The sequence below is a fragment of the Bos javanicus genome, chromosome 7 (assembly GCF_032452875.1).
Source record: "Bos javanicus breed banteng chromosome 7, ARS-OSU_banteng_1.0, whole genome shotgun sequence".
Taxonomy (NCBI): domain Eukaryota; kingdom Metazoa; phylum Chordata; class Mammalia; order Artiodactyla; family Bovidae; genus Bos; species Bos javanicus.
In genome coordinates, this window is record NC_083874.1 from 20,611,301 (window position 1) to 20,626,551 (window position 15,251).

The window sequence follows — 15,251 nt, forward strand, 5'->3', positions numbered from 1 at the left end:
TCCATCTCTTTGTTAAAGGGGTTTTCCTGCTGGTGGCAAAGTCTATGCTGATGGAGGCGGTGATAACCACACAGCCCAGGATCTGGAGGAGCCCCTCTGGCCACCTCCAGGAGCCAGGCAGGCAACCTCAGCCAGGGACTAGCCTCTTCCACTGGGGCCTGGGGTCCAGCTTCCACAGGTGCTGGCTGACAGAATTCAGGCTTGAGACACCAGCCTGTTCATTTGTCAAGGCAACATGTGTTTTGACAAACGATATTCTTATTTTTAAATGTTGACACTAAACTTAAACAAAAAACCCTCTGTGGGCCAAACAGCATCAGTGAGAGGCCGTGGCGCCCAGCCTCAGCTTCGCCCACATAATTGCATTAATCCCAGGAGCACAGAGAGAGCAGAGCGTGAGACCCAGCTGGTTTGCTCCCTGCACAGTGGGCCTGGAGTGTCCCCCGCCTGGAGCAGCCAGCGGGAGGCCCTAGGCTGTGAGGCTAGGCAAGGAGCCGGGACCTCCTCCTAGGTGAAGGGATGTCCCATTGCATAAAGGAGGACTTGTGCAGATCAAGGATGGCAAAGGCCAGGTGCAGGTCCCTGGCCCAGGCCCCCAGACAACCAGGGACAGTGGGAGGCTGGCTCAGAACCCAGTGGGCCCTAGTTCTAGCCCCCACCTTGCCTCTTCTCTGCTGGGCCGCCTTGGGAGAGCCGATTCCCTTAGCTGACCTGGAGAAACCCAGCACACTCCCATGCTAGCTCATGAAGGCCAGGGCTCTTTCTACTGGCTGTGAAGGGGGACTGCTGCCTTGGTTTGGGGTGCTCAGGTGGGGGTTGGGCCCCGTGCCCAGGGAGAGCCAAGCAGAGACTCTGGGCCAGTCCTGCTCTGGCTCACGAGGCCAAGAGGCTGGCCTGGGAACTATAAATAGCAGCCACAGAGTGGAACTGCTGTCAGTGCCCACGCTGCTCCGCATGAGTCAGCCTGCCCTGGCCTGGGCTGGCACCCTGAGCAGCCAGAGGGCTGGCCTAAGGCCTGAAACCCAGATCAGCACCATTGTCACTCAGGAGACGGAGGCAGGCAGGCAGTTGGAACAGGAGAGAGCTCGGGCTGTCATCTCTGAGTTCGCAGGTGCCCAGCAGCCCCACCTAGGTGGACGTCAGGCCCAATCGCTCCCAGAAACCCTGACAAGGAACACAATGGTGACCTTCATTCACAGATGGGGAGACTGAGGCTCAGAGGCATGCTGGGCTGGGACACAGAGATGCAAACCAGAGTATAGGACCTGTCTGCACACGGGGCTGTCTCCATCGCTGGCTGAGAGCACTTGGAGATGCTAGCCTGGGACCAGGCCACCTTCTGTGGTACCCCACGAGGCCTAGGACAGGACAGGAGGGAGGTGTGCCCAGGGAACAGCTCCAGGCAGCCAGGGTTGGATGGGGAACTGGAGGGGAGCTTGAGGAGCGCTGAAGGGGGTGGTCCAGGGAGGCCAGGAGGGAGGTGGATGGTCCAGGCATGAGAGGTCGGGAAATGCAGCGGAGGGGCAGAATTAGGGAGAAATGGGGCCCTTCACACCCCAAAGCAGGGCGGACCTCAGGGGTCCAGACTCTGGGTGAACCAGGTGGTCTTGGGGATTGTGCCCACATCTCCAAGGGAGCAGAAAGGGTCTGGCTCAGCTGGAGCCATGAACATGATGGGTCAGCAAGAATCTGGAGCCAGAGGGGCCCTTGGGTTCCAGCTGACCGTCTGCTCACACATCTCATGATGGGGAGCTCATCACCTTATGAAGAGCCTCTTTCACTCTGTGACCACTCTGACCCCAGAAGGCACCTCCTTGTGGGACCCTGGTGTCAGCCTCCTCACCCGATCTAGGGGTACCTGCCTCTAAGAGGTGTGGGCCCTGGGGTGGGCTCAAAGCCACCCCTGCCCGTGCCCCAAAGCCTGGCCTGCTCTGAGAGTTCGCCCCCCGAGTCTGCAGGAGGGAGGGGTGATGGCATCCTGCTGGTTTAAACATGGATGTGTGGACGTCAGACACACAGACACTTCCCAAAGGTAAATGTCTACTCTCAGAGACAACTCTGCTTTGAGACAGAGAACATTTTCCTACAAGAAAACTGCAAATCCAGCCTCCTTGGCTCCCTTTGTTCACCCCTCTACCTTTAGAAGCATCCCCCCACCTCAGAGGCCCAGTTGCCATCTCTGTCTCAGTGACCTGCCCTTATAGCCATCAACCCAGATCAAGTCCCACCCCTGCCAGGAAACAGCCTCCCGTGAGGACTAGTCTCCTCAACACCCACATTGTCCGGAGCCTTCTTGGGCCACCTCTGCCTTCTCACACATCTGTTTATTGATTGATTATTTATTCATTCCATCAATGCACATTCCTTCCCTTGCCCCTAAGCTGGACACCTCCCACCCCCTGGACCAGCCCAAGGGGGTGCCATTCTGTCCCTCAGTACCCTTATCTACTTTTCTGCCAGCTGGCCCCTTCTCTTTGCTCCCGGGTGCCCCTCATCTTGCCCAGCCGCTGGCTGCAGGGTGACCCTGGGGTGCTCCAGCTGCATCCCCGAGAAGCCGACCCCACCCGCGTTGCGTCCCTGGCAGCACTCTGTGTTTGTCAGGCGGCGATGTAGGGGCGGGGGTCTGAGCGGGGCCCAGGAGGGACTGTGGGCGCGCGGCCGGGCGCGGGGCGGCGGTGACCTTGGCCGGGGGCGCGGGTCCCGGGGGAGGGGCGGAGCGCGGCGCCCGGCGGCGGGCGGGGACGGGCGGGGACGGGCGCGGGCGCGGGCGCGGCGGCGGCGAAGGCAGCTCGGGCGGGCGGCGGCGGGCGTGCGGGGGGCGGCGGCGCCCAAGCGGACACGGAGCCGGTCAGCAGCAGCCGCGGCGGCGCCGCAGGGACGAGCGCCCAGGTAGGTGGCCAGGGCGGGGGGCGGGGGGCGCCGGGGCCCGCTGCATCACCCCGCGAGGCCCGCAGGTCCTCTCCCCACGCGCCCCTCCTTTGTCTGAGCCCCATCCTCCGCGGCCGCGGGGCTGGGCCCTCCTCCCCGCCAAGCCCTCCACCGGAACCCCCTCCCCAGTCCGGCCGGGCCCTGGCTGGGCCTCCCTCCACGCGCCCACCTTGGACAGCTCCCTTTTGGCATCACCCCTCCCCCATGGTACTGACCGGGAGCCCTTCGACCAAGCCAGCCCCTCCGGCCCACCGCAGCCCCTCGGTCCCGCCGTCAGGGCCTCTCCAGGAGGAGTCAGGTGGGCCCCGAGCCGGTCTGTTCCGACCACACACCCATTCAGCCCTTCTGCTCCCTCTCCAAGCCAAGCCCCTCATCCAGGAGCCCCTCCTCCGGTGGACACCCCCTCCCCCACCACTTAGATCCTCCTTGGGCTAAGGGGAGCCCCTGGGCTGGCCTCCCCCCACAGGCCTCTCTAGAGCAGGCCCTCTGTCATCAAACCCCTCATTGGTCAGGTAGTCCCTACTAAGTCAGACCCCCTTGGGGCAGCCAGCCCCTGCCCCCAGGCCCTCCCCTGAGCTGGGCCTGCTTTCTTGCACCTAAGGTCGCTCCAACCTTCCTCGCTGGACTCCAGGGCCCAGGACTGGGCAGATTCGTCTGGCCTGGGAGTCTTAAGGTGGGCTGCCTTGCACAGGGGAAGGACCCCAGGCCTTGCAGCCAACTAGGGCCAGTTCAAACCCTGCTCTACTCGGCCACCTCTCTGCTGTGACCTTGAGCCTGTGCCACCCCCTATGGAGCCTCGGTGCCCATGGCCCCCTCCTCCTCCCACCCCAGCCCAGGGGAGGTGAGGGCGGGATTCAAATGGCACCCAGGGAGGCTCCTGGCGTGGGTTTGGGGGTTATGGAATGGGCCTCCCAGTCAGGGATCCCAGGCCCCCATGGACCCCTCCTGGAGGACACCCCTGTGGACATGCCCAGAAACCTTCTGGGGGGTCTGCACTCAGTGCAAGGCAAGGGCTGGGTTGGGCCAGCGGAGCCAATGGTTTACCAGCCACCCCAGATCCCTCGGCCAGTCTGGGCGGTGCCCAGCTGCCAAGTACTGAGCCCACTTCTCGGGGTGCTCACCCAGGAGAGGGCAGTAACTGCAGAGCAGGCTGCCAGCCTCACCAGCCACTGCCCCCCAATGCTATGCATGTCACCGAGATGCCTAACGGTCCCCCATGAGTTAGAGCTGCTAAAGCTCCTACAAGTTTGCCTGGCACGTCATTTGTGGGGCCTGTGTCAGCCGTTAGCTTCACTGTCTGTCTTTTTCCGACAAACCTGTTACTTTTGATCACTGAGAACGTGACTTCCCTACCCGCCACCAGCCAGGTGCTTTACATCCTGGGTCCTTGAGATGGAGAATCATGTCTGTCCATCTTTACTGAGGGCTCTTGTGTGCCAGGCACCCGGCCAAGGGCTTTCTCCAGCGTCTGACACTCTTTGTCCCAGCACCTCCATGGAATGGGTGCTGCAACTGCTCACATTTCACAGATGGCAACACTGAGGCTCGGGGACATCAATTTACTTACTAGGGTTTTCATTGCCAGGTTCACGTCATTGGATCTTGCATACTACCTGCCCCCCCCCCCCCATACCTGAGGGCAGTAGCACGGCCAGGGGGGCAATCTTGCCATGTCTTCTCTGTCTCATTGTGGACACACCCCTCCATGCTGAGGGACCCTTAGAGATGGCTGAGAGGAGGCAGGGAAGGGGATGCTGCTGTTTCTATAGATAAGGATGCAGATACTGGAGACAGGATTCCTGCCTTCTCGCCCCCAGGCCACAGTTCTTCCCCCACGGTCATCATTTTAGGAATTGCTGTGCTGTGTGACCTCCCGAGGTCACTGGACCTCTCTGAGCACAGAGGTGGGGACAGAGGATGAGAGGACTCCCTCGCAGAGAGTTCTGTTCCTACGGACACATCAGACCTGGGTGGCAGGCCAGACTATAGTCTGGGTTTGGAGTTTAGGAAGTGGGGGTTTCTCTAGGCTAAGTTTAGTTTTCTCATCTACAACCTGGAAAACTGGCTTTATGATTTGCAAAATTTTGGACCTCTCGCGCCAGGATCACACTTAGGGGATGTGGGAAGGAGAGCAGCTTTAAAATGCAAGTTCCCAGAACTGTGGCCCTGGACCAAAGGATTCACTGCTTCCAGGGCTGAGGCCCTGCCATCTGCATTTTAGATACCCCACCATGCAGCTCGCATGGGCTTGAGGGAGAGCAGAGAGCCTGTGATGGCTGGAGACAGGCACCACTTCACCTGTTTTGCAGAGGAGAAAACACTCAGGGTGGCAAGGCAGCTTGCCCCAGTCACAGATCCAGGGAAAAGCCAGTGCCTCCTGGGGGCTGGGGGAGCGCACAGGTGGAGGAAGCTGCGGGTGTGCACCCCATGCCGGCATCTCCACGCTCCTTCCAGTCAAGTCTTTCCACACCCCGAAAGGAGCTCAAGCCCCATATTTCATTGAGGGAAAGCAGACAGGCAGAGGGTGCAGTTCTGAATGGCAAAGTCAACCAGATCAACGGGGAGGCAGGAGAAATGCTGCCTCCTCCAAGAAGCCTACCCCTCTCACTCCCTCCCAACCTGGGTGGGCCTTTTGCATCTGACACTCCTCTCTGTGCAGGGTCGGTCTGGGGTTCTAGCAGCCGCAGCTGCGAGCTCTCCCGGCCCCGCCCCACACCCCCGTGTGGAAGATGCCTGAACAGAGCAACGACTACCGAGTGGTGGTGTTCGGGGCGGGCGGCGTGGGCAAGAGCTCGCTGGTGCTGCGCTTCGTCAAAGGCACGTTCCGGGACACCTACATCCCCACCATTGAGGACACCTACCGGCAGGTCATCAGCTGCGACAAGAGTGTGTGCACACTGCAGATCACTGACACCACGGGCAGTCACCAGTTCCCGGCCATGCAGCGGCTGTCCATCTCCAAGGGCCATGCCTTCATCTTAGTCTTCTCGGTCACCAGCAAGCAGTCGCTGGAGGAGTTGGGCCCCATCTACAAGCTCATCGTGCAGATCAAGGGCAGCGTGGAGGACATCCCCGTCATGCTGGTGGGCAACAAGTGCGACGAGACCCAGCGGGAGGTAGACACCCGCGAGGCCCAGGCTGTGGCCCAGGAGTGGAAGTGCGCCTTCATGGAGACTTCGGCCAAGATGAACTACAACGTCAAGGAGCTCTTCCAGGAGCTGCTCACGCTGGAGACGCGCCGGAACATGAGCCTGAACATCGATGGCAAGCGCTCCAGCAAACAGAAGAGGACAGACCGCATCAAGGGCAAATGCATTCTCATGTGAGCCAGAGAGCCCGCCACCGCCGCCAGCACCCCTTTGTCCCGGGCATGGGCCTCTCCCCAAGTCCTGTGCCCTCTTCCTCCTCCCTTTCTCCTCCTCTCCTGGCCTCCCTCCCACTTCTTCCACTTCTCTCCCTTCATCCACCATCTCCAGCGGGGAAACTGAGGCCTTGCCAAGCCTGTGGCAGATCTGGGCTTGTGGCAACCCAGCTCTGTTGCATCACTCTGCTGTTCCCTCCCTCTTTGCTCCAACCCCCCATCCTGTCTGTATCCCTGGAAGGCAAGTGCTGGAGGTGGCCCCCATGATCTGCACGTGGGAAAACAGGCAGTGGGGAGGAAGCTGTTTGTCCCCATCTGGACTGAGGACGCCGGTTTTTTCCCCCATCTCCGTGTCTGCCACTCCTGCCCCTTCCCCTTGGGTCCCCCCATTAGATCACTGTGACCTTGCTGGGGAGGAGGGAGTTGAAATGCACATGGACCTCAGATTTTGTTTTCTCCTATTTGGTGTTTAACATACACTCCCCTCCCGCTTCCATCCCTCATGACCTCTGACCTGGGCCCCCCCAACCCAGGTCCCAGACCACTCCTCTCGTCCCCGTCCCCACAGCTTGGTGGGGGGCTTTGCGGGCTGGGTCTCAGGCTGCTAGGCAATAACCAAACAGGGCCCTCAGCAGTGCCCCACCAGCCCAGAATCCCACTCCACACCCGGCCTGGGCCTGGGGTGCAGGCAGAGGAGGCCCAGAACCAGCCAATGGCCACAGCACAACTCCAGGAGACTGTCTGGGATGAATATGGAGGGCCTTCCTGGACACAGCCCATGGACAGAGAACAAGGGGAGGGGGAGCCGGACCCTGTCAGAGGCAGGCATCTGGACCCAGCACTAGCAGGGTCTGTGGGGCTGAAGGCAGAGCTCTGCCCAACCTGTTGCCTCCCACCTACTAGGCCATGGGGGCTGCCCAGGAAGGCATGTGTCCTGGAGTCAGGGTGTGCCCGCCACCCTGAGATTATGTTTTTGTAAGTGTCTAGATGACACCACACTCATGGGACCCGGTGAGGCTGTGTCGGCCAGTGTGAAGGTGACCTGTAGGCCTAGGGTGGTGGGGGAGAATCCCATGGGATGATGAACTGGGTACCTTGGTGTGCTGGGCGGATGGCTTATGTCTAAGCATGTATGGGGAGGCTCCTGTGTGTGTGACAGTATGCAGTGTGATCACAGTGTAGGGTGTATGGAGATGTGGGTCGTGTGGTTGCCAACAGGACTGGACACTTGTGATGGGTGACCTTGGCACCTGCAAGAGTGTGGCTGTACATGGCTGCATTTTTGGGTGTTGGGTGATGTGATTTATTAATAGCAGAAAGCATTGGTAAACCTTTTTGTCCTGACTGAGGAATGCCACGCCTGTTTCACTCTGTAGTAAGGTGTCTCTTAGCCTGACATCTGTATCCATCAGCTGTTGCTAGGGAACACATGACCACAAACTCAGCAACTTGCAACAGCATGCATTTGTGGCCTCATCTGAAGGCATGACCAGGGATGGACCCACATCCCAGCTCATGTGCTCGTGGGAAGCATTCAGTTGCCTGTGGTCTTGGGATGGAGGGTCTCAGCTGCCTGCCTCCTGGGCCTCTCCCTGGAGCCATTTAGCAGCACTGGTGTCATGAAGTGTGAGGAAGCTGTGTGTGTGTGTGTGTCTGTGTGTGTGTGCATGCACACATATGAGAGAGAGGCCCTGTGGCTGTTGTCATGTGACCACGCGGACTGTATGTGGGTGAGAGGGACTGTTTGTGTCCATCTTGGTAGCAGTGTGTTTTTTCCCCTTGCGTCTGTGTGGCTGTTCATTCCGCAAATATTTACTGGGTACACTGTGTGTGTGCATATGCACGTGTGTGTCACTGCCCGGCATGTGGACAGGCCCATGGAAGAACAGGTAACATCCTATTTGGGTATAGCTGAACCCCCCTGGCCTGTGGTGGGTCCAGGGCCCACAGCAACTGGTGTTGACCCCTCCCACTTGAAGGTGCCAGAGGAAGTGGGGCTGGGTGGGGGTCTGCAGCCCTTTCTCAGGGACACACCCTGATAGCACAATCTCCCTGGGGCCCTGCCCGCCTCCAGGCCTCTCCTGCCCCAGGCCCTGCCCCGACCCTGGGGGACAGAGGGGTTCTGGGGACCGTGCCAGGCCATGCTTGCTGTGATCCCGCCCCTGCCCCTTTGCCCCCTCGCATGTGGGTGTCCCCCTGCCCCCCGTTGTGGGGTCTGTGTAGCATTCACTTTAGAAATAGTCTTCCTGCAATAAAGTCGTGGATTCCACATTCCCCACCAGTGCGCCTTCTTTGGGGGTGGGGAAGTTAGCTCGCCACCTGGAAAGGATGAGGGACTGGAAAGATGGGGAGGTGTGGGGCGGGGCTGAGGGAGGGGGCTGACTCTGGGGCACCGTGGGGACATTTCAGTGCTTCTCCTCTATGGTCCCCACCAGAGATCTCACAGGCCCTGCTGGACCCAGTACTTATTGCGGTCAATGGAAGGGCTCTAGCAGGCATGATGACCCCCATATTATGTGGGGGGGAAAACCTGCAGGGCCTCAGCTTTCCTATCTGCTAAATGGCTCAGGACAGAGTTTGCAAATTTATTTTCTTTTAACTTTATTTATTTATTTGACTGCACTGGGTCTTAGTTGTGGCACGTGGGATCTCTAGCCGAGGCACGTGGGGTCTAGCTCAAACCCAGGCCCCCGGCACTGGCAGCTCGGAGTCTTAGCCACTGAACTACCAGGCAAGTCACCAAGTTTGCCAATTGATAAGTGGGGCTGGGACTAGAGGGAGAAACATTGAAATGTCCCCACGGTGCCCCAGGGTGAGGAGAATGAGGCTCTTTCCACGGGTAAGGGAAAAAAAATACTCAAGTCATCTAGATATATATTTTAATGCAATATTTAATGCAAAGGAATCCATGATGAGCAAAATATCGCTATTTGAAATAAAGATAGGATCTGACAGGGCTGGGGCTAGAGGGTAGCAAGGGAGCTGGTGTGCACAAACACAGAATCAAATCTTGTCTTTCTTTAAAACTGTAGTTATTTTGTTCACCATGGATTATTTCTGCATTTATTTTTAATTTTTAAAATATGACATTTATGGGGAATTCCCTGCCAGTCCAGTGGTTAAGATGCTGAGCTTCCAATGCAAGGGGCGCAGGTTTGATCCCTGATAGGGGAACTAAGATCCCACAAGCTGCACGCCCTGTGGCCAAAAATAAAAAAAGACATTTATATAGTATTTATCTTGATAGTGAATGTTTGGGGACACCCTTTTAGGTTCTAGATTTCAGAAAAGTGTCTCACTTCCCTTGCCCCAGCCCTGCCCGAATCTGTCTTTGGGGTCACTGGCAATCAGTGCCTTCACCTGACAGTTGAAGGAATTGCCAGACCTAATTTTTCAAGAGCTCCTGGAAATCTGAATTTCTTTTCATGAAACATCCTAGTTTTTCAATTTTGGCAGCAAATTTAGAATTTTTATAGGATTTGGCGGCCACATCTTGTCTTGGGGCCACCAGTTTGCCACCCTTGTTCAGACAGTAATTCCTCCTGAGGGATGGAGCTGGGGAAGGAGATGCAGTCCCCAGATCTCTGATTCTGTCTGTGCACTGCAGGGAGTGAGCAGGGAGATTCCTGCGGGGAGGACAGCAGCCCTGGGGGGCCCAGCTGGTAGGCCAGCAGTTCAGATCATAGAGTAACAGTGTTGCATAAAGTTCCTGATGTCCCACAGTACAATGGCTTCATCCTCCTGTATGAGAAACTCTCCTCTCCAAGACTGCTGTATACTTTTATTTTTTTTATTTTTTATTTTTTTGCTGTATACTTTTAGAGACACACCAAATGCTTCCCAACACCACCAGGGGAGCATGTCAACAATGCACACTCCAGGGGTCCAGTTAGCTTCAGGATTCTGATTCATTCCATCTAGGTGAGGGCTGGTAAATTTGCATTTTACAATCAAGACTCAGGAGTTAGGATATTATGAAACCCTGGAGAGGGTTGGGCGAATAACCTTGAGTTTGACCTCTCTGAGACTCAGTTTCCACCTCTGTAAAACGGGGATAATATCATTTCTCCTCCTAGCCTTATGCAAACAATTCAAGGAGAGGGAGCAGTTATTATCATTGTCCGGAGGTCAAGCGACAGATCGGGAGGGGACTTTCTTATGCCCAAGTGAGCTAGGATATGGATTTGAACCCTCGATCTTACCCGGGATTTGAACTGGCAAATCGCCTCGCGCCTCCTCGACATCAGTCTCCAAGTCATCTCTCAAATTCAGCTCGACCCTCGCGGAGCAGTCCACCACAACGTACCTATTTGCATATTAGCATAGCCCCGCCCCCCGCACGTTCTTCCCTTGCGGGTGGCCAGCCGCGATGCCACTCAGCACTCCGCCTCCCGGCCCCGCCCGCACCCCACACCCCGCTCTCTCGGGCGCACCCTACCCCGCTGCCTGCTCTGCGCCCCGCCCCCAGCCCTAGCTCCCGTCGCCGGGGCTCGCGATTGGCCTCATCAGCCTCCAGTGCCCGCCCCCCGCCCGCTGGCCCTGCCCCCGCAGAGGGGAGCAAGTGCTCGCCCGCCGGCGGTGGGTTCGGCTGCGCGGCGGGGCTGAGGCGGCCGCGGTGGCCCTAACGCAGGTAAGGGCTCTTGCTGCCGCTATTCGGGTCTGGGTCTGCCGCCCCCGCCTCAAGCCCCGGGGGCAGGGCGCGGCCGGGGCGGAGGGGAGGCCTGGGCGGCTGCGGGTGGGGGAGTCCTGGAACGGCTCCGATTTGGCTAGGGACGGAGTTGGGGGTCGGGGTCTGTGAGGAGGCGCCCGGGATTCTGGGCGGGAGCTGAAGGTCGGGGTCTGTGAGGAGACACCAGGAATCCGGGCTGGAGTTGGGGGTCGGGGTCTGTGAGGAAGGACCAGGCATATGGGCTGGAGTTGGGGATCGGGGTCTGTGAGGAGGCACTGGGGATTGGGGCTGAAGTTGAGATTCGGGGTCTGTGAGGAGACACCGGGGACCCGGGCTGGAGTTGGCGGTCCGGGTCTGTGAGGAGGCACTGGGGATCCGGTTTGGGGTTGGGGGTTGGGGTCTGTGAGGAGGCACTGCGGATCAGGGCTGGAGTTGAGGTTCGGGGTCTGTGAGGAGGGTCTGGGAATCTGGGCTGTAGTTGAGAGTCGGGGTCTGTGAGTAGGGTCTGGGAATCCGAGCTGGAGTTGGGGGCCGGGGTTCCTGAAGATGGGCTGGGCCCTGGGTTGGGTTAGAGTTGGGGTTCTTGAGCTGGGGGTTGAAGGTTAGCTGGGGAGGGGGCTGCTGATGGAGTTGAGGGTTGAAGAGGAGGTCCCTTGAGGAGGAAGAGGCTGAGGCTGGGAATTTGGATTGGAGTTTGGGGTTGGGGTCCATTGAAAGGAAGCTGGGGATCTGGGCTGGAGTTGAGGGCTGTCGTTGGAGCTGGGGCTCCAGGGTAGCAGGGGAGTGGACTGCGATGGAGTTGGTGATGGTGGAGGAACTTGGGGTCAGGGTGAGCTGGCACAGGGTCAAAGAGCAGACTTCGGGGGAACTGAGAGAAGTGGCCGGGGGTGGGGGCGGTGGTCAGGGTTCTTTCTAAAGGCATCTGATGGCTGTCGGGAGAAACGAGTGTCTGTGAGAGATGAGAGAGAGAGGAGAGTGGAGGGAGATGGGCTAGAGGCTGGGAGACACCCCCCTGCCCTGGACCAGGTGTTTTCCAGGAGGTTGACTATTCAGGAGTAAATAGAGGGGTCTAGGTTCGAAGTCAGTAATGAGGATAGCGGAAGGGAATCCGCCCCCCCCCCACCCCCCGCCACCACCACCTTGGCTAATCATCTGGTGTAGGCAGAGACCCCTTGGTAACTCAGTGAGTTGCAGACAGTGGATGCTGGACACACTGAGGTCTGTTTCTGGCGTGCAGGGCACAGAGGGGAAATGGAAAGGTTTGTGTTGGTGGCTGAATTTTTCAGGAATTTGGGGAGTCAGGAGTTAGGAATCAAAGTAGAAGTTTTGGGGACAATGATATTGAGGGAAGTGGGTGGCACTTGAGTTTCCCCGTGAAGAGGGGGTTGCTCAGGGCTGGAATATGGGTGGGAGAAGACAGGCGTGATGAGCAGCAAAGAGCCTTCACCATTGCTGGATGTCAGCAAGGCAAATGCCAAGTTCTCAAATTTGCTCAGTTGCAGGCTATGGTCTTGCACAGGTTGAGAGTGGAGGGGCTCTGATAGGCGGGCCTGCCTTCTCCTGTCCTCTCTGACTGCTCTTTTGGCTGTATCCCCTCTGGGGGTTCAGTTTACTCCTCTGTAAAATGGGAGTAATAAAACTGGAGCAGGTACCTCACAGGATCGCTGCGAGGGTGAAACGAGGAGATGCGTGTACCTCGCACACTCCTGGCACATGGCGAGGATACGTGCGTGTTGATAATAATGTTCTAAATTAAGGTTTATTGGGGGGGAGGAAGGTGGGTGGGTAGAATTACTGGGTTGTCAGGGAGGAGAGGGAAGAAATCACTTGGAGCTTGATTTCAGTCCCTCAATCTTGGGGTGCACGTAAGAATCCTTTCTGGAGTTTTAAAAAAAGAATCTGCAAAAAATTTTTTTCTTCACATTATTAAAAATGAGGGAAAAACAACAATGACAAAGGACAAGTCTACCTGGTTCTGCCTGGATTCTGAAGCTTTATCAAGGAACAAGCACATCTACTTAAGAGAAAGGTTCTTCGGTCGTTCTGATGAAGTGTACCCCACAGGAACCATTCAGATGTGTGCCCTGAAGGGGCCACTGGGCCACAGTTATATGCTCTTTAAATACATGAGCTTTGCATGGGACTTCCCACTCTGCCTTCCAATGCAGGGGGCGTGAGTTCAATCCCTGATTGAGGAATTAAGATCCCACATGCTGTACAGTGTGGCTGAAAAATAAACTAACAAAAATAAATATATGAGATTTATAAGTTGACTTCCTGTGATGGACCAGGGTCTTTCCGCTTGGCAGTGCTCATAAACAGTGCACTGCTGGCCTTAATGCCAGGCCTTCCTTTGTGGGGGGCCATCCTGGGCCCTGTGGAGTGAGGAGCAGCATCCTTGGCCCCATCCACTCAATGCTAGGAGCACCTCCCCACCAGTGTGACAATGACAGATATCCCAAGATATTGCCCCCTGTCCTCAGGGGGCAGAATCACCCCTGGTGGAAACCCCCTGTTGGAAACAAAACTATGTTATTTTCTCCTTTAAATATCACATCTCACCTTTCACCCTTGGGAAGTATGGCCATTCAGATTTGGATTGGTTTTTATGTCATCTTGTGTTCTCTTGAGAGAAGAAAAAAAAAATCACACCACTTTTAGAAAAATTTAGAAATGTTGAATTCTTTCTAGGTGGGTCTTTCATGTGGCTTTTGAACACTTCTACTGGTTTTGAGTATGTGATTAACTGGTCAGCTGCCGGCACTGAAAGAAGCCAACATTTGTGATTGTTTTCCTCGATTGTAACCGAGTACAGGCGTCTTCCTCAGAAGCTTGAGTTCTTCAGATGGTTCTTGGTCTTTTACTGAAAATGATTGTAATCAGTGCCATTGCTTTCTACTGCTCCATGTTTCATAAAGCCCAGGGCCCTATAGTTTGAAGGGAAAGACAACTGAATATGAATTACCCTGACACAGTGAGCTTTTTGCTTACTGAATGGAGGCATTTTTTTTGGTATACCCTGTAGTAGTGTAAAAAGTGCCTTCTTTCCTCCAAGGTGTTATTACAAGTTTTCTCATTTGCATCTGGTAATAAATAATTATCTTTAAAATAGTATTTTCTGGGGCATTTTTGTGTGTGTTATTTTTTGTTGGGGGGCCGTGCCATGGGTCATGTGGGATCTTAGTTCCCCGACCAGGGGTCGAACCCATACCCCCTGCAGTGGAAGCTCAGAGTCTTAACCACTGGACCTCCAGGGAAATCCTGGGCTATTGAATTCTTGAAACTCCTTTGTAGTTTCTTAGAGAAGCGTGATTGGGCCTGGCCTCCATGACTTTGGAGCTTTCTGGAGCTTTCTAGAGGGGATGGTTCCCAGGACAGTTGTGTGATTGTGGGGTGTGGACACGAACTTTTCTTTCCATTGCTCCCCTACAGGTGGCTGTGTGTTCACAGCCCAAGGATGATCGGCCGAGCTGTGTCTTTGTTCTGGGAAGGTTTGTCTTCTTTAGTCTTCTGTCCTTGATGATGTCAAGGGTCACCATGTTCAATGCTCACTTCAATAGCTCTGAACCTCACTTTTCACCATGTCTTTCTTGTGCTGCCCTTGGGCATGGCCTCTCTTTCTCTCTTCAGGGTCTAGAAGAAAGTGTTTGTTCCATATGACACCCAGGAGACCTCAGAGACCAGAATGGGTCACTGCAAAGATGGGTGACTTGTCCCAGCTGCTCAGGTCCCGCCTTCTCCTCTTCCATCCTGTGCTGTTGCATCTTGTCCCACTAGCTGGCGGGCAGGGGGGCTGGTGGGCAGCTCTGAGACTCTTCTAGGAAAAGTACTAATTCTCCTGGTGGGTGCATGCGTGTCTGACTCTTTGCAACCCCATGGACGGTAGCCCACCAGGTTCCTCTGTCCATGGGATTTTCCAGGCAAGAATACTGGAGTGGGTTGCCATTTCCTTCTCCAGGGGATCTTCCCCGACCCAGGAATCAAATCTGAGTCTCCTGAGTTTCTTGTTTTTTTTTTCTTTTCTCTTCATTTTTGTCTTGCGTTTCTTGCATTGGCAGGTGGATTCTTTACCACTGTGCCACCTGGGAAGCAAGTTCTCCTGGAGAACCTTGCAAAGGGATAAAGTCTTACTGCTTATTTCTTAAATGGAGGTACAATTGCCACATCATAAAACTCAGCCACTTTAACACACACTTCAGTTTTTTGGTAAGTTTATCGAGTTTTGCAACCATCTCCATAAAGCTGATTTAGAACCTTCCAGTACTCCAGTAAGACCTCCATCCCCATGAGCAG

At 56.2% G+C, this 15,251-nt stretch overlaps 2 protein-coding genes across 2 annotated transcripts in view; both read left to right on the plus strand.

The window, feature by feature from the left end:
* Window positions 1-2,758: 2,758 nt before the first annotated feature.
* Window positions 2,759-8,563, plus strand: DIRAS1 (DIRAS family GTPase 1). The gene is made up of 2 exons (XM_061422770.1): window positions 2,759-2,889; window positions 5,588-8,563. The coding sequence occupies exon 2, from the start codon at window positions 5,658-5,660 to the stop codon at window positions 6,252-6,254; it is 597 nt and encodes a 198-aa protein (XP_061278754.1). The 5' UTR covers window positions 2,759-2,889; window positions 5,588-5,657; the 3' UTR covers window positions 6,255-8,563.
* Window positions 8,564-10,811: 2,248 nt separating this feature from the next.
* GNG7 (G protein subunit gamma 7) overlaps window positions 10,812-15,251 on the plus strand; it is a 138,465-nt gene continuing 134,025 nt past the window's right edge. The window contains exon 1 of the mRNA XM_061422774.1: window positions 10,812-10,919. The gene's annotated coding sequence lies outside the window, so the exon portion shown is untranslated. The remainder of the gene's footprint in view (window positions 10,920-15,251) is intronic.